The sequence below is a fragment of the Hippopotamus amphibius genome, chromosome 10 (assembly GCF_030028045.1).
Source record: "Hippopotamus amphibius kiboko isolate mHipAmp2 chromosome 10, mHipAmp2.hap2, whole genome shotgun sequence".
NCBI lineage: Eukaryota > Metazoa > Chordata > Mammalia > Artiodactyla > Hippopotamidae > Hippopotamus > Hippopotamus amphibius.
In genome coordinates, this window is record NC_080195.1 from 112,046,562 (window position 1) to 112,073,301 (window position 26,740).

Here is a 26,740-nt window from a genome sequence, read left to right on the forward strand (position 1 = left end):
ACAGTCAAAGGAGACCAAATAATAATAGTTTAGTCAGGAAGCAAAGTCAGAGACCTTTAGTTCCTCCTCAAGGGCTACAGATAATATTCTGAGCCACGTCCTGTGAGCTGTCTTATAGCTACTGAAACCCCCACCAGGTGGAAGACGTTAACTACACGATGACCAGTCTGTAGCCCTGACGTAAGCTGCCACAATTCCGAGAACTGGCCTCAAGGAAATGGAAACAAACCAACCCTGGAACTGAAGGCTAACTGCACCTAAAACAATCAAGATGACGCTGGTCAGACCACCGCTGACCAATTTCAAGATGACTGTCAGAGCTGCCTGCACTGTTTCTGCATGTCGCCCCCTCCCTCTGTCTATAAAAGCTCTTGCCCCCTGATTGTCGGCGGGGGCGGGGGGTGGGGTAGGGAGGAGGCCTTTGGACAGGCGTCTTCCCTCCTCCAGTTGCCAGAATCCAAAATAAAGTAAACTTTCCTTTCCACCAACATGGCTGCTTTATTGGCTTTTGAGCAGCCAGCAGCCGGCCCCTACTTTCAGTTACAAGATGACCGCCATAGACCCCAGGAACAGGAAAACTCCTAATATTCCCCCACTGCTCTCAGTCTTGCCTTAGAAATGTCACCAGGTCTCAAAGAATTCTGAAACGAGATGCCTTCAATGAATAGTTCTTTTTTGTCAGGATCATTTTCTGATCTGAGACACCATCTCCTTATGACATCTCTCAGCTTCATTTTGCCTCCATCAAATGAGACCTGACATAAAACCCCATCTTAGAAATCCTTAAAAATGAGCCCTTCTTTCCCCCTGTGCACACTTCATTTTGGTTTTCTTCAGGTTTCCAAAGGGTGATCTTTTATGGAATGAAGTATTCATGACATTTGAAAGGTCTCAGTGCTTCAGGTATTTAAAGATAGCGGGGCTGGGTGTACACCTATTTTGCACTTCTATGCCATTGAATTTGACTTTATTCAGCTCTAAAATCCTGTCCTTTTATTCCGTGGAATTCGCATTGTTTTCTGAGTCATCTATGAGTTATGTGGGAAGGAAGGAGGGTTTAAGCCCTGGAGCGATTCAGCCCCCGTGGTGGCTGCTCTGCTGCTAGTTTGATGCTTTACAGTGGTGATCAGATTTCCATATGTACAGCGAATGCACCAGCTTTGTGTTTCAAAAGAGAAGACAAAAAAGCACAGGCAGGAAGAAAGTGGCGTTTTAACTTACAAATCCGCTGTATTTAAGAATTGTGTCACTTGGTTTAAATCAAGATGATGTGTATTATAGGTTGAGATTTTAGGTAACGATGCTATGATATGGGGAACTGAATGGAGTTTATTGAAGATCAATGGATGTTTGGCCAGGACTGCAGCCTTCTTCCTCCATGGGCACGTGAGCAGGCCTGGATTCCGAACATTCAAGATGTTTCAATTAAATATGAAGAGGGAACTCACATTTATCTAGTCTTTCCTTCCACTTCCTGCCAGAGAGGTAGATTTTCTTCCCAGAACGAGGCAGAGCACCCCCCTGACCTGGGTGGGAGTTCACACTTTGCACTGACTGGTGTCGTCTTAAAAAAATTGCAGAACGTGAGAGTTGCGAGTTGAGCTTATTTGGGGCAAAATGAGGACTGCAGCCTGGGAGACAGCATCCCAGATAGCTCTGAGAAACTGTTCCAAAGAGGCAGGGGGAGGATTAGGATACATGTATTCTTGGTAAAGGAGGAGTACATGCAACCAAGTACATTTTTTGGGGGGGGTTTCTGCGAGTCACAAGGAGCAGACGTCACCATGCAGGGATTTAGTGCTTTTCTAGATATGAGGAGATGCAAGGGTTGGGCTCATCAAATCAGCTCCTGAAAACATCTAACTATCTGAAGACCTGTTCCGCCCATTTTCCAAAGCACAGAGGGCCTCCTTCCTGGTCTCCACCCTGAATTCCCTTCAGGGGATGTGGAAGGTCAGCAGCTGCAGCAGCACGTGTGGTTTCATCCTTGTAGTAGAGGCAGATGGCAAGTGCCCATGGCACGTGCCAGTTTATAGTTGACACTGGGATGGGGTGTGTGTGCGGTATGTGTGTGTGCATGTATGTCTCTGCATGTGTGTGTGGTGGCATGTATGTGGTGGGGTCGGTGATAAACGGGAGACTTGGCTTTGCCTCTCTCTCGAGTTATCAAATGCACCAGGTAATAAGTGTACACCTGGATTGTTAACTTTGTTCATGTAAGTCTGTATCATTCATTCACCCTGTCCATTTGCACTAATCAGAACTTGAAAGCAAGAATTTCCCCAGATGATCCAGCTTCTGTTAATCAAGGTTGGCCAAGGACCTGGGAATTTCTCATGACAACATTGAACAATAATGGGGACTGATTATTATTTTTTTGATAATGTTTTTAGGCTGAAATCTTGGACCCAAATGTAAATTTTAAGGGCCCCCTGTCCCTGGTAGAAGTCATCTATGCTGATTTTCTCCTTGGTCAGTGCCTTGCCCCTTTCCAGGATCCCATCAGATAGTTACATAAGGATGACAATTCCTGAAAGACGTTGACCTTGGCAAGGAAGTCCAGTCTCCAGTCTTGACTGTGCCACCAATTAGCTATGTGACCTTGGACTAATCAAGCTCCCTGCCTGACCTCATTTCCTTCACCTGAAAGTTAGACACTTCACAATCACTTTATTTTTTTTTCAGCTCGAAGCATATTTTCCAATAATGACCAGAAAATTAGATTAACGAAACACTTCTCTCTCTATGGACTAGAACAATTCTGAACATCATGTTAATTAAAGACAGTGAGCAGACAAGCTTCAAGGAAACACGCTTATATGTTTGCATATCAATACATTGCACGTACCTCCCTGGACCACATATCCGGAGACTCTTGTCCAAAGATTCAAGACTAACCATAAAATATTTACACTTTTGGTCAACCTGGTAAAATGAAAATACAGAGGATAGGCATAAACATGGGCAGAAAAATAACTCAACAATAGGAGAAATTCTATTGACATGAGATTTTTTAGTTGATCACAATTTATTTGAAGATGAAACACTGAACATAGTGATTGGAATAAAAATATAGCAGTGTAATCATTGACAAAAGGGACAATTCTGATCTTCTCGCAGTTGGCACAAACTCTTGGCTGTTTCCCTCACATTCTTGATGACGTTATGCTCCATCAATAATCTCCTGTCTGGTTTCCCTTGTGACCAGTGAACTGCATTCAGAGAGCAGTGAATCTGGTCCCCAGGGAGGCAGTCTGCGGCATTTCAGTACAGCCTTTCCTGGGTTGATCTTTTCTTGGTCTCACGGACATCATGCTTTAACTGTCTGAGTTAAATTGACATAGAACTTGATATGATGCAAGAGGTATTTGAAACAATAAGAGAGAAAAATAATCCTGAAAGTGTCTGATAACAATTTCTTTCTTTCTTTTTCTTTCTTCTTTCTTTCTTTTTCCTTTCTTTCTTTCTTTCTTTCTTTCTTTCTTTCTTTCTTTCTTTCTTTCTTTCTTTCTTTCTTTCTTTCTTTCTTTCTTTTTCTTTCTTTCTTTCTTTCTTTCTTTCTTTTTTTCAATGCCTTTAGCGACAAGGAGCTGGAGCAACCAATGGAAAAGACAAGACATCTGGTGAAAATGGTAAGACCCCATGAGTAGTCCAACTGTTTAATTTTTTCCCGTCTGTAGACTGGGGAATGTGGCAGGTGTGGCTCATAACGTCCATGCAGCTTGGCTACTGTATACATCTGCACGTTGGTTTGCAGCGGATGTTAGCAATTCAAAGTGGGCACCGTGGTCTGGTCTCACAAAAAAAAACTGAGCTCAACGCAGTTTCCCTCCCAAAGGAGGACTCCCATTTTGAGCCACGGGGTAATTACAATGCAAATATAGTTCTCTGCTTTCTTCATTAGTGTTGGTGAGAAACCTCCGAGTTGTTGTGAGGATAAAATGAGATCAGATGAGAGAAGTGCTTTGAAAACTGTGAAGCGCCCAACCTCACAGGAAAGGAGGCTTTGAAACTGGCTTCCGCTCTCCCTTGTACACAGAGGGCAGCGCTGGTCCAGGGTGGGTCCCCGGTCAGTGTCACCGCAGGGACCACCAGCAGGTAACGACAGCAGAGACCAGAGCATTCGCATCCTTGATCCCAGTTTCTGCCTCCGCCTTGAAGTGTAAGAATGGTCATTAAATTTTATGGATGGGGAAACAGACTGGGAGCGGAGGAGCTGGGATGCGGCCAGGGGTGGGAAGAGCGTGGACCTTGAAGGAGACAGAGCTGGGAGGAAGCCCAGCGCCCCAACATTAGCGGTTGTGATGGAGGGTGACCGGTGATGATAAAAAAATCCCCAGTAAGCACGGAGGGGTAGAGTCACGGTTCCGGTGAGGTTAGGTTCTGGGTGTTCCTACTTTCTGCTGGTTACAAAATGAACTCACCTTTGGTGGGAAACTCCTCCTGCTTCCTGCTGGATGGAATTTAGGCTGGTGCTCTTGGAACTGTGGATAATGTCATTCTCAAATACCAGCTGTAAACATTCCTCGGGGCCTGAAAACCTCAGTCATGGTTCTGAGTGGGACCAGAGCAAGACGAGGTACTAGAACATTTCTCTGTGGTGGGCTCACCTGGGGTCTGCCGCCTCATCCGCCTGTTTGGAGCCATCATCCTGGACAGGGTCTGCAAGGCGCAGACCCCTGGGGGGAAATGGTCATTATAGTAACAAGCAGAGGGGTTGGTGCCCGAGAACGTCCTGACCAGACCTGGGGGCTTGCGGAGGGCAGCGGAGGGAGTAAATTCTTTCCCAAGCCTTTCACGCTGCCCAGGGCGTTTCTCATCTGCTCTGTGTGGGCTGGGCTGGGTGGGTTCTAAGCAAGGAGGTCAGGAAGCAGAGGGGAGCGAAGTGAGGGCTGCTCAGAGAAGGAAGGACTGCCGCACGGGAGCGTCCCGATATTCTGGGTTCATATCCATCATTGGAGTTCACGTCCACCGAGCCTCCCAACCTTGGGATCATGGAATTTAGAGTCAAAAGCCTTTTCAGAGATGCCCTTGTGCCGCAGTTCTCAAACTTTTTGCTCTCACAAATTCTTTCCATTCTTAAAAATTCTCAGAGACCCCAAAGAACGTTCGCTTTTGTTGGCTATCTCTATTGATGGTCCCCGCATTAGAAATTAAAATGGAGAAATTGTTGAGTTAACTTGTTCATTCATTACAGATAAAGTGACAAGCCTATGATATGTTAACATAAATAATATCTTAAAAATAAAAAGGAACGACATTTTCTAAGACAGAAAAAATATTTAGTGAAAGAGTGTTGTATTTTTGCCAGTCGTTTTAATGTCTAGCTTCATGGAAGACAGCTGCTTCTACATTCAATCTGTTGTAATATCATATGTTGTGTAGCCTCTAGAAAATTCTATGAGAATTTCCTATGTACACCTATAAGAGGATGAGACTTAAAAAAGCAAATCATACCTTAGTACCATAAAAAATAATTTTGATCTTGTGGGCTCCCTCAAAGGAAGGAAGTGCCCCTAGGGTACCTGGTCCAGACTTTGAGAATTGCTGCTCTAGGTAACTCCCGGGCTGTACAGGAGGAGTCTTGAATCTAGGATCAGGCAGAGTGGTGGCCAAGGCAGGACTAGGTCCCTTGTGCTCGATGCCTCTGCAACCCTGCTTTCCCCTGGTGTCGATGGGTCCTCTGAAGCACGTCTACACGCTCAGTGCTTTGCACCAGCTGTTACACAAAACACTACTTTCTGCTATTCTAAGGCATGAAATTTCTTTCAGATAAAAATTGATCCACTCTAGTGAAAATTGTGTGTCTCTTCTGGAGGTATAAAAATTAATAGAAAGGAAAAAAATTCAAGGTGCTATGGATAAAATTTTTCTTTATATAATTCTAGATATTAGAGGATATTCATTTTTGAATAGAAAAAGTTAGAGATTATTTGATAGAGAATAATGGTGCTGTATACATTCAAATTGTTATTAACATGTTCTATCGTAATTTCAGATAAAAGTGCTCATATGTGATATATGTACACAGTATTTTATTATAATATTAAGTTTATGCTCTTGCCTCTAAAGATGGACAAAGACAAAAGTCTATAACAACCCAACAAAGATTGGGGTAAAGATTTCTAGAAGTGCTCTAAAAGATGTTTTCCTAAAAATCTAAGTTGCATAATTCCTTATTCTTCAATTAGTAATATGAGACGATCATCTTGGAATTTCTGTTTTAACCTGATACCACAGTCTTGAAATCCAAATGATTTTACTCTGTCATCATGGGTATCTCAAGAGATCTTTTATCTTAATGTATATTTCCTATTAATACAAATGAAACTGCCTACATGTGGGGAAGGAACAGGCACCCATGAGAGTAGAAATGTGAAGCGTAGACTATCAAAATGTTATTACAAGGTTGGGACAGTACTCAATTAATTGCACAGTGAACATCCCCAAATTTCATTAGTTGACTACAAGTCAAAGTGTTCTTATTTCAAATATTGTAAATTTGGTTGAGGTCTCTAACACAAAGCAATGAAGACCATGGGAGTGAATTATGGGTGCCTTGAAATCCTAATTTGGGTCACAGAAGACACAAGACAGATACATTAAAACTCCAGCAGGATCTAAAGTCGCGGGCTCTGCTGAAATGTTGTTAAGTGAAGTATCATCCCCATTGGCTGGGGATCTGGATTCTTCTAAGATTTATTTTTGTGTCATTGTTGTTGTTGCCATGGTATTTATCGATGTGAAATCTGATTATGTCCACCCCATGCTATCCAGAACAACCCTGACCTTGTCCTTATGCTCCAGGATGCCAACCTCTGGAGGTACAACCCAGCAAATTCAGATGTCCCTCATCTCATCTGCGGTGGGAAGACTTTTTTTTTTCTCAGAAATATTAGGGTTGTATTATTTTTTAATTAAAAAAAAATTCATTAGGATCTTGTTGGTTCAGAGATTTTCATGCCTGTGTGAACAAAACACCTTTACAATGTGAGTAGTTTAGGCCAAGGACTTCATTTGTTTCTAGATATAATGCCTTATTTGAGTGAAACAACAGTTCAGAGCTCCAGTTACAATTCATCCACTACATTAAATCCAAACATGTTTATAAGTACAGACACTACCAACTGAATCTAGATTATTCACCACTAGTCACCAGTTTGAATACAACGGAAAGATTTTGCGTGTAAGACAATAATGTGGCTGGGTCTCTTGCTTTATATCTTGATACTCATTGTTCAGAGAGACTCTGAGAGTTAAATTCCTTTATTGACCTACAAAAGTAGGAAAATACTGGAAGGAGAGTGGCTGCTGGGAGACTTCCAATCTGAAGGAAAGATTTATGAGTAATAAACTTCTGATGGAGCTTACTTTTAGAGCTTGGAGACTTACCCAAGCGAAATTGAATTTCTAAAACTGGAATGGATGTCTTTTGACTTAGTGAGCTGTGATATATTTGTTTCCAAAAGTCTGTCTTTGGAGGTGAAAAGCATATGGACATACCTGAATTTTATAAGAAGATCCCCCCACCCCCCTCAATCCAAGCTGTTAAAAGCCCAAAAGGAAGGTATTGTTCTGAAATACCTGTGGCGCTCACTGAAGTTGTATCCTTTCTTTGACACGTGAGTAGCCGAGCAAAAACACATCATCACACTTCTTTGGAAAAGAGGTCATGGCTTGAGAAATTTCTAGTAGGTGTGGGATTATGCTTGAAGCACCTAAGATTTAGTTTGCTTTGATGTGATTTTAGTTACTAACAATGAATAAGGTCAAATGTTGTTGTTACTGGATACTCTCCTCTGCTTGTTTTGATTAAAACTGAAAATCATAGACATTTAAGTTTATCTCACCTTTGGATTTGAAGGAGACACACACACATACACACACACACACACAGAGTAATTTTATTTTCCTGCTATCAAGTAGGTGGAGAGATTGATTGAGAAGGACCTGAATTCATAGACACACAGACAGATACACTAGCATTAATCTGAACCTGATTCTCCAAATAAGAAATAAAATTCAAATATTTATTCCCAAAGCACTTTACACACGGCCCACCCCCTCCCCCTTGGCTTCAGAGCACCCAGCAGACACCCCAGTTTTTTCCTGTGGTGTTCTTGATGACCTTTCCTTGCCTACAGATAGACTTGGGTGATTTTGCCTGGGATGCATTTAATCTGTCACCTCTCCTTGGTGTGTGGAAGTGTGTGGGGCAAGGTCTCACGTGCAAGGACTGAAGATCAACTTGGAGTAGGAAGGGACCACTCTGGGGCCGGGAACAAAAGGGAACTGACTGTGTGCTCACAACTGCACCCAGGAGAGAAGTTCAGTTCTGGCTGGAGGTGCTGCAGGGCTGGTCTGGTTCCTGGGCTCAGGGAGGTTGGGATGAAAGGCAAGAGGGGGGAAATGCAATTTCCAGAAAGGCCACGGAGAGATCATGCCTTGTTGCTGCCTACGGTGGAGATGTGACTTGGTTCTGCTGCAAATACGGGATGGGGTAGAGTCTGAGGCCGGATGGAGAGGATGTGGATGTGTGGCGTTTCTGCAGGCTGCTGTGTGCAGGGGTCTGGAAGCTCTCCTCCGCCCTGAGGATGTAATACCCCAATTCTGCATGAATCGCAGTATGAGTTTAACTGGAACCTTACCATGCTGAGCCTCTAAGTCCCTTTGAACGGGGAAAATGATACCTTCAGATGCTGAGCTGCCTCGGGTCTCAGAAATGTGGGGGTTAAACTTTTAGAGACTGCATCTGTCTGTGGGAAAAGCACCTCCCTAAAGTAATCAATCACTGAGGTGTGCAATGATTCCCAGGCCAGAAAGCTCTAAATCTGTTTCCTGTTAGAGCAGTAAAACCTACACGAAGCGTGAATTCACCTGTGCTGATGTACTGTGTGTGCTGCTGTGAACGCCACAGTCACCCGGAGCTTTCAAGGTGAAAAATCAAACGGCTCTGGTCTCTGTCGGGGGTCACTGGGCCCTTTCTCTCCTTCCTTTTCTGTATTTGAAGTAACCAGAAAAAAAATTCAAAACGAGAATGGATGAAATACTAACACGGCTTCCAAATATTATTAGCAGGACGTGTCCTTTGTGCCGTTGGCTCTGAATGCTCTAAAGAATCTCTATTCCAGAAGGAAGATGTGGATACGCAAGGTTGCTACTGATATCGATCCAGATGAGGGAAGGAATGAAATTGGAATTGCTTATAAAGCCAGGCCTTTAAACCATCAGGGTATCCACGCACACCTGGTCCGTGGGTAATGTTGTTCAACAAGTGAATCGATTCTTTGTGAAGGTTATTTTAGGGATTAGTGCTGACAGGAAATTTACTCCTGCCGATCTCAGTTAGAAGAGCGATTTTTCTCGCCTTCAGGTTGAGCATTATAATAACGTCAATGTAATACCTTGGATAAATGCGATGCTTCTAAATCCACTGTCTTTGGAGTAAACAATGCTTGAAGCTTTGTTAATAGAAGTGGAGCTTTTTACCTGCTCTGGTTATGATTCTCTAAGTCTGTAGGCGTTTGCATAGTTTATAATGCTCTCACACACAACCGATTCCATGGCAGACTTGGGAGGGGAGTAGGGGAGGCTATGTCAGGCCAAGTTTCTTGGGAAGTCAGGTGATAGGCCCCAAGGTCACATAAATCACAGGAAAGATGGCGGGCCATCTGGCCTGCAGTCCAAACACACCAGCTTGGCCCCATGTTCACTCTCTCCTGAGTTCTCTCTTGCCTTAAACAGGCAACAAGAGTGGGCTGTGGTCTGAGCCCATAGAACTGAAGGAGGTTAACAGATGTACATCTTGGCCAGGCTGGAATCCATGGTTTCGACAGCACCAGCATCTCATCAGTTTAGTTAATTCTCCTCCAGCAAATTGAGGTGATCACGAACTGTCACAGGGACAGCCCTGCTAATTTTCAAAACTAAAAAATGTAAGCAATATTCTCATTTATGGGCTTACCCATATTTCTTCTTTCTTTCCCCCTTGCTTCCTTTCTTTCTTTTTGAGATCAAACGTTAGACAGCTTTAGACCAGCTGAAGGCAGAATTTTGTATCGTATGGAGAAGGCCCGTATGCTTTAGTGGAAAAAAAAAGAAGTCATAAATTATGCTAAAAGAATTGCCACTTAAGATGTTTCTAAGCCTATGAAGTAGCTTCTCCAGGAAAATGGTGATCTGTCTGACCTTTGCCCCAGTCAGGAGACAGGAGTGTTTCCTCCTCCGCTTATCAATTATTTGTATGGGCATAATACTCCTCCAGCGCTTGAAAATATTCTGCCTTTGTAAGTTGGTGATATATTCATAATTTCCTTTATGGAATTAATTTGTAGAGTAAGCAGCTTTTCAGAAGAGAGAACCAACTAAAATTTCAGCCTGAGCTGCATGGTAAGATGGTTGAAGTTTGCAGGGTGTGTCTGTGTTTACAAAGGCATGTAGAGATGCGTTTGAGCAACAACGTGGGCTGAATGGTCTTCAGAGGCTGGGCTTCCTCTTAGGCTGGACCTGCTCTCCTATCCGAGCTGTGCAGGAAAAGGAAGGCTCTGTGTCCCTGTGAAGGTCTCCAGGCATCCTTAGAGCAAGCACAGCACTCACGCAGATCTGAGAGCAGAAGTCTCCCTGGGTCCCACCAGAAAGCTCTCTGCCAGCTGTTCTAGAACACCGCTTTGGGAAGAGTGCCGGGGACTGTTGTGTGAGTTTCTGTAAAACCCATGCAACACAATTGATTGGTTTCTTCCAACATTCTTAACTAGTAATGAGTTGGAGTTTCCGATCAATTCTAATTAATTGCCAAGATTTGGCTCAATTCGGACTATTTGGTCAAGAAATGGTGCTATTTCACTCAAGTTCAATTTTTTATTCTCTCCTAAGTCGGTCTCTTGTGCTCAGGAAGTGACCACTTTTTGTTCACTTTGGCAAGCTTCAAACAGACTGGCTCTGTATCCCCTTATTTTTTTTTTAATTGAAGTATAACTGGTGTATAATATTACACAAGTTACAGGTGTGCAATATAGCAATTCACATTTTTTAAAGGTTATACTCCATTTATACTTATTATAAAATATTGGCTGTATCCCCCGTGATGTACAATATATCCTTGTACCTTTTTTATATCTAATATTTGTATCTTTAAAAGATACCCCTCAACCTTCCCTCTCCCCTCTCCCCTCCCTCTCCCCTCTCCCCATTGCTAACCTCTAGTTAGTTCTCTATATCTGTGTCTGCTTCTTTTTTGTCGCATGCACTAATTTGTTGTATTTTTTAGATTCCACATATAAGTGACATCATACAGTATTTGTCTTTCTCTTTCTGACTCATTTCACTTAGTCTAATGCCCTCCAAGTCCATCCATGTTGCTGCAAAGGGCAAAATTTCATTCTTATTTTTTAACGGCTGAGTAGTTTGCTATCGTGTGTGTGTGTGTGTGTGTGTGTGTGTGTGTGTGTGTATCTCACATCTTCTTTATCCAGAATCCTCTTTTAAAGAGTGACTTCAAAATGTGGTAGTGGGTTTTGCTGGCCCTGTGTTAAACCTCATCTAGCAGACTGGCATCATCAATGTGGCTTTGCCTCACAGCGGGCAGATGCCTCTCACTTTGCAGGGAGAGAGGAGAGCAAAGGCCGAGGGTCACCACACAGCAGAGTTTGTCTTGAGGTTGGCACGATGTCACCCAGCCACAGACTCTAGAAGACAAGCCCCTAAAGCTCATCCTTACCTGTTCTCTGATTGCTACCTCCTTACCTCTTTTGCTCTCTATGAAGGACTGGGCTGGCTGTATCAGTTGTAGGGTCCAGGGACAATTTCAATTGTGGGGTCCTTGTTAAAAATTATTAAGCAGATCATTCAGTCAAGTCCAGGCCCTTCTGAGTGTGGGCGCCTGCACACGTTGCCTGTCGTGCAGCCAGCCTGAGTGGGTGCCACATACAAACTCCCTTTTAAAAACAATTCAATATGTATCATTCATTTCACAACCCATTTTCTAGCATTTTTCTAAACCGCTACCCTGATTTACGCAGAGCAGATAGATAAATGCAAACTTTTTGGTATGAAAATTAATTTGCATGTAATTAATTTTCCAAGTCAGGGGTGTATGACTTCCCTTCTCTTTATATTTTTCCTCACTTTTTAATGGCCTTGGTGAATATTCCTGGATCTCGTTGTATATTGGTTGTGATTTTGTATGATTTCTGGCTTGGGGTCTGACTTTGAAGAGGATTAAGGATGGCTACGGAGTCCCTGGCCGGAGGACAGGAAGTTCTAAGTCCCCTCCTCTTGCTTCAAGGCAGCTGGGACTTCTCAGGCCAACAGCACCCAGCAGAGGGGAGGCCTGTGGGCTTCTGGGCTCAGACCTTAGGAAGCTGGCAGCTTCTGGTTTTTCTCTCTGGGAATGTTTGCTGTGGGAGAAGCTGGTTGTCACTTAAGATGTCTTGCTACCCTAAACAGCCATGCTATGAGGAAGCACAGCTAGCCTGTAGGACAGCCATTGGAGAGGTGCCCACCTAGCCAGGGACTGTGTCGGCTCTCCCCGCCCGGCTGGCAGACGTGTGGGGGAAGATCCTCGGTGACCCCAGCCCCAGGGCCATCTGGCTGCAACCATGTGGGAAGCTTTGCCCAAGAGGAGCTCAGCTTGAGCTGAGCCTTGGGTAATTTTGCATACTTTTAGGGTTGCCAGATTCAGCAGATAAAAATACAGAATGCTCAGTTAAATTTCAATGTCCAATAAGCAAAAAAAAAAAAGTTTAAGTATATCCTATGGAATATTTGGGGCTTAGTTATGCTAAACTTTTTTTGTTGTTGTTTATCTGAAATTCAAATTGAACTGAAGAGTCTGTATTTTATCTGACAACCCTAGCAGGAAAGGAGGCAAAGGGATAAATACCAAATCTTGTTCTTTCCATCTTCTGATCGCCTCTGGTACCACCCATGGGATGAATCCAACCAAAGCCACAGCACAATGGTGAGGGAAAGGTGGAGAGTGAATCGGCGGGGTGACAGGTGACAATTGCCTTACATCTTGCCCCTTCACTTCTCCCCTGGGCTCTGGGCCAGGTCACCTGTGCCCCTCGCAGTCTTCCCTAATTAAAAATGTCACCTGTTATACTGTAAGTGATGGCAGCTTTACAAAGACAGAGCAGGCGTGATTTTTGTACCCAAATTCTGGATTGGCTTCAGGAAAAAAAAAGAAAGGAAAGAAAACCAAAGCAGTCCATCAATATCATCCTTTTATTTTAACTGCGGTGTCGTTGGTTGGCTTCATATTTTTAAAGGAAGGAAAACTGTCAGACCTTTTGGGAAAGATGACATATTTGACATTCTTAGAGCAATTAGGCTGTCCCTGTAAAGGTTAACGCGTGCTCGCGCAGTGAGTTTTAGCCCCCCAGCCCAACTCGGGTGTCATTCAGGGGTCAAGGGAGGTGGCCAGAGAAGAGGGGGCTGTACTTACTGGGAATGCAGCCAGGGTGCAGGTGAGGGTGGTCAGAGGGCTGTGTATATCTCAACCCGGTCTGAAGGGAAACCCTGACGGAAACAGGCCAGCTGGGAAAGGCGGTGGAGGGCAAAGCAGGCCTGGTTCCCCGCTGAAGTCAGGGTTACTGGATCAGGAGGGTGAGGACAGCAGCACCCCAAACAGGGATGGGGTGCAGGCAGGCTCCCTCCAATGAGCTGGGTCTGGAAGCCACATGGGCTTCCAGAAAAACTGTTTTCTGTGTGTGGAGTCCACTGTGTCTATGGATAATTCCTCCAGCTGCCCTGGCCACCAGAGAGGCAGAAGAAGGGGAGCCGCCAGGACCCCAGATGTCCCCTGGGAGGCCTGGACAAGCTGCATTCTGGCCTGGGGTGGGTATTGATCTGGAATGGACGGCACTGCACTCTACCAGCCAGCACTGCAGATTAGAGATGCTAACCTTTGCTAACCTTTGTCCTGGGGAGGCATCAAGGAGCAGTTTGCTGTCATTTTGGTCCCTCTTGGATTCCTGGGTACCAGAACTTTGAATTAAACTTCAGTCGTGTAACAGTGGGATCAGCTGCTTAAAAAAATATGAGAAGTGACCATCTCTTTCTTTTAATTAAGTACAAAGCAGAACCCAAATCTTCATCCCTCCCCTTCCCCGCACAACCGCAGGAGTTGTTCTTTTGGGCACCACGGTGAAGATATTGCCCAAAGAAACGAGGATTTGAGCCCCTTTAATATAAGCCAGACTTTGAAAGTTCAGGTGGGAAGAAGATTAACCAATACGGTGGGATCATTGAATTTAAAAGGTAATTATTTATAGACTTTGCTTTTTCCAGCATTAATGTGAAGAAGTTTTTATTATTATTATTACAGAAATTGCTACTTGGCATGAGTGAGAAGGCCAATTATTAGTATGTTACTAGATTTAATTTAATCAGACATTACAATTATATTTTTCTTGAAGATTACCCCCTTTCTCTAAGAAAACAAACTAAAGAGTAGATGCTTCTTTTCAACCCTCTGCGGTGCTTTGGGGTTCTTGCCACAGCAGTTCTGTTCCAGCCTGCCGTCTGGCATGGAGTCGACCAATGATCAGCTGAAATATGCATTGATTTGATAGAACCAGACAGGATGGGGGGTGGGCAGGGGAAGGATGGGAAATGGGCAGACGACGAGATGGCCTTCCTTTCAGTGCTTATGGGAACACTCCTGCCAGTAATTCATGATTATGCAAAATGGAAGCTTGCTGCTATTTTCGTGCTTGGCTTCTTCAACCTTTCCAAAGCACATTCTTCTCTTTCTACCCTCCCCCTGTCCCAGACCGTGAGGATAATTGAAAATTGAACTGTGCTCTGGCATTCATTTAGAAAGCAAAGTCTCCTCGGATGTCAGAGAGATGCTTTCGTGGCTTTGGTGCTGATGCGAGGGAAATCATTCTCCCTTTAGACTCGTCCAATCATAGCCAGCTCACAGAGCCTAGCATCCTACACGGCAGGACCCATATTCCACAGCACAGTGATTGCCAATGGTGCTCACCACAGGGAGGCAAGGGTTCTCGTCTCTGGCCTTTCTCAGGCTTCAGGGTTTCAGAGTTTCAAGGCAAACATAAATCTTTTGGCAGTTTGATGATGTGCACTCACCAAAATTCAATTTCCCACCCGCCCATAAAGACCTTGTTTTCATAGTCCGCTTTAAAAATGGGCTGGGTCATCGTAAACCGCCCATGAAGATGCCTGTTGCAGATGATAAAGCATTTTCTGGCCACGAAAAGTGCTCTAAATGTTCCTCCCAGTTAGTCGCACTCAAGAATTGTTTCCTAGGAATTTCAAAAGGAATAGAGGAATGTTAGCATCAAATTTTTGCTGGGTCTCTGCATGGAAGAGCTGACCCCATGACGCCTCTCTGGAGGGCTTTTTCCATTTTAGTCAGCTGCTTTTAAGGTTCTTTACTTTTTAGCCTTTACCCTGATTGCAGAGCTTCTGAGCCTGCTGGGTTGCATAGTCTGTCCAGAAAACCGCTTCTGAGTCAGTTTCCCCGTGAAGGGGCGGGAGAAGGGTGAATCCCCAAAATTTCTGGTCCCTGCCGTTCTGTGGTTTGGCCATCTGCCAGTGGTTCACTCACGGGGAATCATGTCACTCTTTGGGTCCCCATGTCCTCTTTGTGGGACGCTGTTGTCTTTAGACTCTTGTCTAATTTGGCCACTTTCTGACTCTCTTTCCTGGGACACTGGAGGATGCTTGACTTCTTTTGATTTTACTTGCTGTACACTTCAAGGGAATGTTGCCTGTGAGTCCAAAGAAGAAATGAGATGCTATTTCTTGGTGGAGGCAGTGGAGGGGAAAGAAGGTACAATGGACAGGATTCAAGTCGGACTGTCACCATCTATGAACATGTGATAATAAATCACATAACTATTTCAACAAAATGGGTGAAAACAGAAAAATATGGCCTTTTAGCTGGACAACTGCATTTCCAGACATGGAGAGAGGGTTTATTTCCCTGGATGTTTCTGCAGTGTGCGGTCAGGTTGATAACGAGGCTGCCCGGCTGGGGACTGGCCTCCAGGAGACAACAGGTGTAGACAACAAGAGACCACGCATGACAGGGACACAAAGAGGTGGGTGGCCTCCTAAGGCTGAAATGGGCACAAAAAGAGGCTGCTGTCAGCTCTCCCTTACCCCCTAAAATTAAATTGCTACTGTGATTTTGCAGCCAGAAGGTATTCCAATTTTCTTTTGAAACTTTATAGCCATTTCCCCTGTGGGCCCAGACAATGCCCGGGTGCCCCGCATCATTGAAATGGTAGCAAAGTTGTCAGTGAGGTACCCTCCCCAGCCCCACAGCAACTGCATATTGAGTTCCCGCTACTTCTGGAAAACGTCTCACTTGCATTTGCTATCAGTCCAGCCCACTGACATCTTAAATGACAGCAAGGAGTGCAGGAGTGACACTCTAATTTTGAGGTTATGAGCCAGATTAGCGTAGGGAAGGCTAGCATAGGGTCTTCAAAGACATTGTGAGCAAGCTGCAGATAAGATGTCCAGTCTCCTCCTGTTCACACACCTCAAAGGTGAACAAAACAAAACAAAAAGTTGCCAATTACGTATCTGGGCTGCAAGCAGCCTGCTAGGTTGCCCTGGTCATTCGCAGCGGGCAAAATAGAAGTCCCTGCTGCGTAGTTCTTCAGTTCAGCTTAAAATGACTTTAGCGAAAGGTCAGATGCGACGGCTCTGGGGAGCACTTTGTTCTCTAACAGACTGATGTTAGACCTTTTCTCCCCACTAACATTCTACCTAAATCGGTTTCTCTCATCAGTTCCTTGTCATCAGCCTCTATTTAATGCTCCCTTGAGCTGCCGCCACCAAAGACGGATATTCTATCACTGCTTCCATTTTTGATCTAGACAGTAATGCTTCTGCTACCTCTGTTGATAATTAGAATGCTTCAAAGGACGATATTTCCTTGCTGGTCCTTTGAAATGTTATGTTTGATTAAAAATTTATTTCAAAATTGAATACTTTTCTATTATGTTGCCTGACACTGGAAATTATTTTCTTTTTGGAATTCTTGAAATAAAAATGCTCTGCTTTATTTTTGGTCTGTAAGAACTTCTGGATAGCAGGGGTGGGGGGCGGGGCTAGGTAGCCTGTCTGTACAAAGTGCAAGGCCTTGCTTTCCTGTCACAGGGTCACGTAAAGGCCCTGGTTCAACAGGGCTCATGGGACCAAGCACAGACATCTGCATATTTCCCAGGTGTTGTTCACCTGAACCCAGATGTGTCCTCACCTGAACCAATAGGAGAGCAGTCTGGAGCTTTAGCACTTTTCCACTTACCTAGGAAAGCACTCCTTATTCTATTTCTTCTTGGGATTACTTGTTAGGACATTATTATTAAATAATGCTTGAAACTAAAACCCAAACTCTACAGTGAGCTCATCCTTCTGAATCTGAGGTGCTCTATGTGGTGGAGATACCTCACCCAGAAACCACATCACTTTATTCTTTCCTGGGTATTTGATTTTATTCTCTTTTTACAAATATGTGAACCCATCTTCCTGGCAAGTGGACTAAAAAAGCCCAAAGCTTAAAATGACTTGCATCTAAAAAGCTCCTTCCAACAAATCAGCAAGTACTTGGTCATAGGCTCTTAAGATAGTGTCACTTTATTTATTTATTTATTTATTTATTTATTTATTTATTTAACTCCTAGCTTGTTTGAAACGTTTTATTTTTTTATCTTTTTATGTATTTTTTTTAGCATGGAGGAATTTATTTTTTTTTAAACTAATTTATCTATTTAAAAAATTTTTGGCTGCATTGGGTCTTCGTTGCTGTGCAGGCTTTTTCTCTAGATGCGCTGAGTGGGGGGGCTACTCTTTGATGCAGTGTGCAGACTTCTCAGTGCAGTGGCTTCTCTTGTTGCAGAGCACGGGCTCTAGGCCCACGGGCTTTAGTAGCTGTGACTCACAGAAGATAGTGCCATTTTAAAAAAGCAAATAGAAGTGATGTGTTTTTGCCTGAAGCCTACAAAAAAGGGTGTGGAAGGAAGACTGAGTCTGTGGGGTCAAGAGACCAGAGTGTGTGGAGTTTAAATCCACAGGCCAGCAGTTCCTGGAGCTGAACACACATCTCTGTTGACACGTAAATACACCTTTAGGAACAGAGGCTCACACCTCTGTGAAGAGCCTGTCCCTACCATTAGCACATTCGTGAAGCACAAGATGTGTGATCAGATGGGGAAGTCAAGGCGGACGGCAGCCTTGGTTTTGAGATGTTGAGCAGTAACGGGTATTCATTCATCTGGCTGCAGCTGGACCTGGCAGGAACCAGGCTCTGGCTTTGCTTCACAGACCCCCTTTCAAAGCATCACAGCTTTGCTCCCAAGTCAAATTCTATATACACAATGGACACATCTGCCCAATAGTCTTGTGCATCTAAGAAAGCTTGTAATCCCTGAAAATCCACCAAGGAAAACACCTGTCCACCTGGATTAGAGGCACAGGGCTGAAAAGCTGGAGAGGGATGTGTCTGGGTTGGCAGTGCAGCCCCTCACTCGGCTGCTGGCGGGGGTCCAGGAGGGCTGCAGACGCGCCTGCCACGCTGCTGGAAAAAGCATCTCTAATTAGCCAGTGCCTGCGGCGGAGAGCAAAGTGGAGGAGAAGAGAGCCGTGGTCCCAGAGTCTGAAAACAGCTGTGGTCCCAGAGTCTGAAAACAGCTTTGGTCCCCCTCTGGCATCCATGCAGTGATGTTTCAACCCATGTAGCTGTTTGCTTTCCACATCATTCACAAAGCTTGACTAACTCCACACGAGCCCTGAGGCTTGTCTGGACTTTCTCCTCATCAGCCTTTCTCCTCCTGCATGGAGTTCTGGAATGCACTCCATCCACCTTAGTGCCTGCCTTTCCCCTTTAAAGTCAAATTGTCTAGAATGATGGATTGAGGGGAGTTAGAAACTCAGTGGGGTCACGTCAGGGTTTTGTGTTTTTTTTGTTTTTTGTTTTTTGTTTTTATGAATTAGGTGAACAAATGCTCCTTTGAGGCTACTTGAACATGTCCTGTGATTACGATTGCATTTAACTTTTCTTTCTATTTCAAACTGGGGAACTTCAGAAAATTGTCTATAGTGGTGAAATTTTCAGTTTAATCCTTTAAAACTGGTATTTTGAAGTTTAGAAAGCTGGGGAAAAAGTGAGTCTGAGAAGGTTCCACCCTTCTGAAATGGTAAAATGAGGTAACATAAATGAAAGAAAAACCTTCATATTATTTCAAAACTCTGAAAGGAAGAGAAAAAATGGACCCGAAGCAGAATGGATGCAGTGGGTTAAAACCTGGTTGAGGAAAATGCCTTCCTAGGACCTCTGCCTAGCTCATGTTCATTTCCTAAATTTTCAAGCACTTGAAAAGCTACATACTTTCAAAAGCTGGAAGGGGAAGGGTGTGGACAGAGAAGATGATGCCCCATGAGGAGAAAAGGATAAATGAATCAAGGAAGCCTGACAGTGATGGTTGGCAAAGATTACCAGATATGCAGACAATACTTCTGTAAAAAAAACCCTGAGGTTTTTAAAGTATTAAGTGCTATAAAGAAATGGTCAGCCATATCAGAAATTGGACAGATGTATTTATCAGAAGAACAAGCATATTTTTCAGTGAAGACATACTATGCATGGGGACGTATATTTGAATTCATCAGCTTGAAACAAAATGCTTTCAAATGAACAATACAATTATTATGACATATGTGTAAGTAGATGAGGTTTATCTATAAGAAGCTGAAACCCTAAAATAACAATGGCTTAAACAAAATCATTTATTCCTCTCTCATATGAAAGGAGTCTGGAGGTTGGTAGTTGAGAGCAGTAAGGATAATTTCAAGAAGCATCAAGCATCTGTGTTACTGTTTTGCCATCCTTATCATAAGACTTATGGTCCAAAATGGCTGCCTGAGCACCAGGAATTGCATCTGCATTCCAGCTAGTAGGAAGCAGATTGGAATAATTAAAAACCTAAATGTCCAACAGATGAATGGATAAAGAAGATGTGGTGCATACATAACAATGGAATATTACTCAGCCATAAAAAATGAAATTTTGCCATTTACAATGACATGGATAAACCTAGAGTGTATTATGCTCAGTGAAGTAAGTCAGACATAGAAAGACAAATACTATACACGACTTAAATGTGAAATCTAAAAAATATACAACAAACTAGTGACTAAGAACAACAAAGAAGCAGACACAGATATAGAGAGCAAGCTAGTGGTTACCACTGGGGAAAGGAAAGGGGGGAACAATGCAGTGGGAGGGGCTTACGTGGTACAAACTATTAGGCATAAAATAAGCTATGAGGATATATTGGACAACATGGGGAATATTTTATAACTATAAATGGAATATAACCTTTAAAAACTATGAATGACTATATTGTATACCTGTACTTACATAATACTGTACAGCAACTATATTTCAATAATAATAATACAAAAAAGAAACCAAAGTTAAAAAAAAAGGGCAAAGGGTTAGCTTTCTTTTAATGAGATTTCTTTCTTTCTACCCACATTGCATTGATCAGAACCTAGGTCACCCAAAAGCAAGGAGGATAAAAAACATATTTTGGGTAATGATGTGCTCAGCCCCAAATCAGGGGCTTTATAACTAAGAAAAAAGGGGGTAAATAGAGGCAAGAAATAGACCTGGCCACAACACATTTCTACTAGTGGAGTTTCTCAAACACTTACATACCTGGCTGGCTGGCATGGAGGGCAGGTCTAAGGTGTTAGATGACTCGTAAGTTCTTCACACCCCCCTTATCCCCTAATCAGCTAGAAGTCTTCAGAGTGTGAAGGAAGGAAAACTGGCTTTTCTGAGAGGTTTGCTGTTTAGGAAGTTAGCTGCTGATTCCCGGGAAGGAATTTTCACCATGTACTCCGAAGGGGAAAGAAACATCTGACGTGTTATCCACACCTATGACAGGGTTCTTATTTACCTACTTTCATTCAAGTTATTCTCCAGCACATACTAAAGAATTTTCTATGCAAATAAAATGAAAGCCTGACATCTGATCCCTAAACACACGGGGTCATCCCCTTCCTTATATAACACCCCTCTTCTCCCACAGCCCCATGTAAGCTAGGCGTGCCTGCAGGAGATGCTGGCATGAACAACAGAACCCACTCTTGCTAGATTCAGCCGAAAGGGGTTTGTTACAAGTTATCCATGCCTTACAGAATTTCTGGGAGGCAGAGAACCCAGCCCGGGCCGTGCACCGCCAGGAACAAGGTATATGCTTTGCATACACTCAATCAGGTGTCAAGATCTTGCAGCAGAAGCCCCTCTACTGTTGCTGCTTGCCTGGCCTTTGGCACCAGGCACAGGACAGTGGGTGTCTGCTGGCTGCCCTGGAGAAAGCCTGCGGATGCCCCCGCCTCTGTGCCTGCCAGACGGGGCTCTTCCTGTGTTTGGTTGCCTCTCCTGGTGCTCACTTCTGCCTTCTCAGATCCTGCCACACTGCACCTGTTGGGCTGGCCCTTCACCTGGGCAGCAGAATTCTGCTCCCAGGATACCTGTGGTGGAGGGAGAAGGTGGAAAGAGAGGGTACTGCGTGAGCCAGTCTGCAGGCCCCATCTGTTACCACCAGGAAATAACCCTGCATTTGTCATTGCTCTTGACACATTGCAAAGCAGCCTGGGCACCCTCTCCTGTAAGTGTCTTGAGAGAGAAACAAGCCCTGATTCACTGTCACCCCCGTTTCAAACACGGGGGAGGATGTGACCCTCAGAAAGGCAAATCGGACCACACTCCATCAGTTGGAACTTGAATTTGAAGCTTCTCTAGTGAAGCTGTTTCTCATCATACCTCATCGGCCTTTATTGTTTTCCTAGAAAAGGTAGGCATTTTGGTTAGTGTCATTACCTGAATTGTGTGTCCTCCTAAAATTCATCTGCTGAAATCCTAAGCCCTAGTGCTTCAGAATGTAACTGTTTTTAGAAATATGGCCTTTAAAAAGGGAGTGAAGGTAAAATGAGGTCATTGGGGGAGTCCTTAATCCAAGATGCCTGGTGTCCTTATGAGAAGAAACCAGGACACAGAGACACACAGAGGGAAGAGCGTGTGAAGACACAGGGAGAAGACGGCCGTCTACATGCCAAGGAGAGAGGCCTCAGAGGAATAAGCCTCCTTGGACGTCCAGCCTCCAGGACTAGGAGCAAATAAATGTCTGCTGTATATGGGAGCCCTAGCAGACAAATACAACTAGGAACAGATGTTGCCTTTCCAATAGGAAAACTATTTTTACAATGATAGTTATATCTATTTTTGTTCTCTTCCTAGACTTGAGTTTGGGGAATTTTTTGATCTCACCAGTGCTTATTCTCTTCCATTGATTCCCACAGATGTGCACTTATTTGATTACCTAAATGCCACAGCTGGTTAGTCATCTTATCTGAGCAGTTGCACCCAGGTAGGGGCCAGAGAAACGGGATAATGAGGAAGAGGGGTTTGCATCCCTACAGCCCGCCGTGGACGGTGGAGACTGGGAGTTTCAGAATGCCTCTGTTTTAGGACAAAAGGGAATTTCTCTCTCTTGGAACAAGCTATAAGTACCCAAAGGGCGCTAACTTGGTAAATGGAAAGCTAGGAGAAATGGGAAATGTGTTTTCATTTGATGCGAAAGAGAACACTGCGAATGCAGAAAGCCCCCTCGTCCACTGCCGCTAATGCCTGCTCCTACTCATTAATCTCTGCCGCTTAGCAGAGACCTGGAAAATTGCAATTCTCCGCACCAGCAGCCTCGGTTCAATAAATCCCGAGCCAGCGGGCAGGAGCGAGCAATCGCCCGAAGCTCGGAGCTCGGAGCTGGCTTGCTGGGATTCCATGCTCGCTCCCGCCCAGCAAGGGAGGCACTGTTTTAAGTCGGAAACAACAGGCTGAGGATGCTGTGGCCTCTTGGCCTTCATTTACAGTTTTTAAAAGAACGCTGGTCTTTGTTTTTATTGGCGTTGCATGAAATGGAATGCTGGGTGCCAGCATCGTGATGAACTAGGTACACGGATTTCTGTTTATAAGTTTTTTTTCCCCTCGAGAGGATTTGACCTTTTCCCTCACACTAGCTGCCTTGTTCTCTGGGTATATTTTGATCCAGTTTGAGGCTTAAGGGATAAAAATTCCAATGCTCGATTTTCTTATTTGTCTCATTGCTTTCCCTGCCTGGAGGGCTGGGTTTGTGTCCTTAGAAGGAAGCCACACTGGCTGTCCTTGAGCCACTCAGTAGCCCTGGGGCCAGAGAGGGGGTCAGTGGCTAGTTCAGAGCCCCCAGGAGCCCAAGCACAATATGTCCATTAGCTTATATGTATCAAGAGCAACCCAACTGAGAGATGTTAATTCTTTCCAAGTTAACATTATGCTTTGAAAGAAGGTAGGACACTCTAACAAACTTGGCATTAAAATACCCCATTTGCAAGGCATACTTAAGTTAAATGACTGTTATTTCTTGATGGCGTGCTAAAATTTAGGTCCTTTTATAGTACGCTCTGCTCTGTGCGTCGCCTCCTAATCAAGGAGAACTCCTACTTAGGACAATTATATCCCAATTTACTGCTTATGTGCAAATTTCTCATCTACAGGATTAGGCCTTAGGAGGTAATTTGTTTCTATAAAATAAATCCTAAAACATGGAGGGTTATAAATGCGTAAAAGAAAGCCTTTACCTGTGTGTGTGTGTGTGTCTGTGTTTGTGTGTGTCTGTGTGAGCATGCGCGTGCGCACACAAGCCCGTGTTCACAAATTACTGCCAGTATCTTTAGGCAATGACTTTACATCATTGCAAACTCAGAATCAAATATAAGAGTTCCTTTGATCAAGCGTGGGGGTTAATATGATATATTTTGGAATGATGCTGAATTTCAAACTTTTAAAATCATATCCCGAGCTGTTGCAGGATCCAGGAATAGCTCTGTTATGCCCTGGATGACTACGTGTCTGTTAATTTCTAAAGAATTTATGCTAATTATTTGAAGTCTGCCACTTCGATGGTGACTGCACGGATGAAGACTACTTCTTCAACAAGTGAAGAATAATTTTTCAAAAAGCGTTGTTTCTCCTTGGTGAAGGGCCCCTGCCGCCCCTCCCGTCTGGGCAGGTGGGTCTGAGGCTCGCTTTGGGGATGGCCCCCTCCCCCTCTCCCTCCCCTGTCCCCTTCCCAGACACATTACCTGGCCACCTTAAAGCACGCACACTTGCTCTCCCACTCAGCACCACACTTTATTTTTGGAATTTCTGAAATCCTAACACATATCCGTGCATTTACCTTTTTTATTTTCTGTTTTCCCAGGAGAGCAGGGCTTTGCGCTTGTGCTCTGTCCTCTCCCAGCCCCTAGAACAGTGATGGGCCCATACGAGGCCTTCCAGGCCGTTTACCAAATGACAGAATTTGGTATAAATTCTCCTGGACCACCTGGTAAACGGGCAGATTTTCCAACCTGGTAGACCATACCATGTGTTTAGACTTGGACTACTGAAGATTTCTTTTTGCCCCTGAGCAACATTAGCTGGTCCATATAGAAGGCTGCCATCTTGGCCTCTGTCTAAGGACCTGAAAGTAACAACATGCTGGGGAATAACAGAAAGATTTGGAGCAAGACCTGGATTCCGAATCAGCCCTCACTGGATGCTCTTGGGCGAGGCCGGTTATGCTCTCTGAGTCTTTGTAAGATGGGGGTGATGGATGTTCCCTGAAGCTCTTATAAGCATCGCAGACGCCAGACAAGGCACAGGATGCAAAGTCACTTTAAAACCTACAGAGCCCCAAAGTTCGGTTAGGTGCTACCAAGGGCTGAATTGTGTCTCCTCCCAGATTCACACCCCCAGTCCCTCAGAACGTGACCGTATTTGGATACAGGGCCTTTGAAGAGGTGATACAGTTATAATGAGGTCATTAGGGTGGGTCCTAATCCAATCTGACTGATGTAAGAAGGGGAAGAGACACCATGTGAGGACACCGGCAAGAAGGCAGCCACCGTCTGCAAGCCAAGGAGGGAGGCTACAGGAGAAACCACAGCATCTGACACCTTGGTCTCAGGCTTCTGGGCTCCAGGACTGTGAAAAAATAAATGTCTGTTGTTTAAGGCACCCAGGCTGTGGCATTTGGTAATGGCAGCCCCGCAGGTTAATACAGCTGCTCAGGAAGAAACTGTGATGGGCCATAGGGCTGATCTGTGTTTATCAGGATGGAGTCACGCAAAGGGGATTTTAGTCTATCAAACCGTTTTCCCATTGGGCGGGTTTTCATGACAATATCAGAGACTTGTAGTATGCGTTTGGGATTGTCCTCATCTGGTAGCAGTTCCTTCCTTTTATGTTTATGGTTCTTGATTTCCCATTTGCCATCAAATGATCTGTAAAAGAAAATCCATTTACATCGGTGACGGAGGATCTCTTTAATGCTCAGTGAAGACTGGTTCTTATTACAATGACATCTTTAAGGAGGGCTACCTCAACATTTCTCTTAATGGTATAATAAAATGCAAAACAGCAGGGCCATTCCCTGTCTCAGTTTCTGCAAGGAAAAGGCAATATTTCAGGAAAGCGGTGTAAGGAATACCTAGAGCCTTACAAAGTGTAAATTTGAGTAGGGTTGAGTTCTTTTCTGGTGGGAAGGTCATGGCAGCACTGAATCCTGACACGCCCAGAGCCCCAGGGCGCACCATTTCTTCATCAGGCTGGGGCCATCACCAGTGCTCTGTGTTGTGCCTTGGTTGTTGGAGGAAGTTTCCGTCCAGGGAGAAAAGTCTAGTTGCCTGGGACTGTGTTGCAGCTGTGCCTTTCGTTCTGAGAGAGAAGATGGATGGGGACACAGATAGACGGATGACGGACAGGTAGGCGGACACTGTGGTGGGGACCGCCAGCTGCCCTGCCTGATAGGTTTTGACCCGCACCTCCTCAGACTGCCTCACGTCTCTGAGAACCGGTGCTCCTGGTAATGGACCTGGCAGCGTTTGAGTGAAGTCTGAAGGGCTCGCGGTGGGTGCTGGTCCACCCAGGCACACAGAACGTGGCAGTTTGGGGGCCCTGCTCACACCTCCTGAGCTTTACAGTCAGGAAGTTGGTTTCTCTCTCATGCTCCAGGGGAGCTGGTAATTGTTGCCTTTTTATATCAAACCAGAGGATTGGGATGAATAATCTCTTGACTGTTCTCCTGGTCAGCTTCAGAACGCCTTCCTGGAGGGACACACAGAAAGGATCAAATTCTGGGATCCCAGACAGATACAAATGATAAGGACCACGTGGTCCCGGGCAGTTTACAAAGTGCTCTCGTGAAATACTGCCCGATGAGGCTCAAAAGCCACCATCGGGAACCGGGTGGGATGTGTTTTGCCCACTTCAGGCAGCCGGACCCTACATAAAAATGGCAGCTGCACTTCTATTTAGCACAGATGTGAGCAGCGGATGTCTTCACGAAGCTGCAGCAGAGGACATGAGGGTGGCTGCACGGAGATCTGGAAATGAGGACGGCTTGGGTCCCTTCCACGGCTCACCCAGAGCTACTGTCCCTTCTGATGGAGAAGCTGTGCGGGGCCCGGCGTCCTCAGGGCCTCCCAGCTGCGAGGACTGGCATCACCCTTCTGCGCTGTCCCAGGTGTATATTCACAGGACCCGGGAGTCGTCTTTGGGTGGAGGAGTCTCTGTACCTTGTGCTGCTGATCGGGGACCATCCGGACACAGCTCAGCAAATGCTGCTTGCCCCCGGAGAGGCCTGGTGCCTCGGGGCGCCTGCCTGGCTGTGTTTGG

At 44.7% G+C, this 26,740-nt stretch overlaps 1 protein-coding gene across 1 annotated transcript in view; it reads left to right on the plus strand.

The window, feature by feature from the left end:
* Positions 1–26,740, plus strand: part of PCP4 (Purkinje cell protein 4) — a 55,509-nt gene that overhangs the window by 23,419 nt on the left and 5,350 nt on the right. The window contains exon 2 of the mRNA XM_057697766.1: positions 3,581–3,632. Coding sequence (XP_057553749.1) covers positions 3,581–3,632 — 52 coding nt within the window. The remainder of the gene's footprint in view (positions 1–3,580; positions 3,633–26,740) is intronic.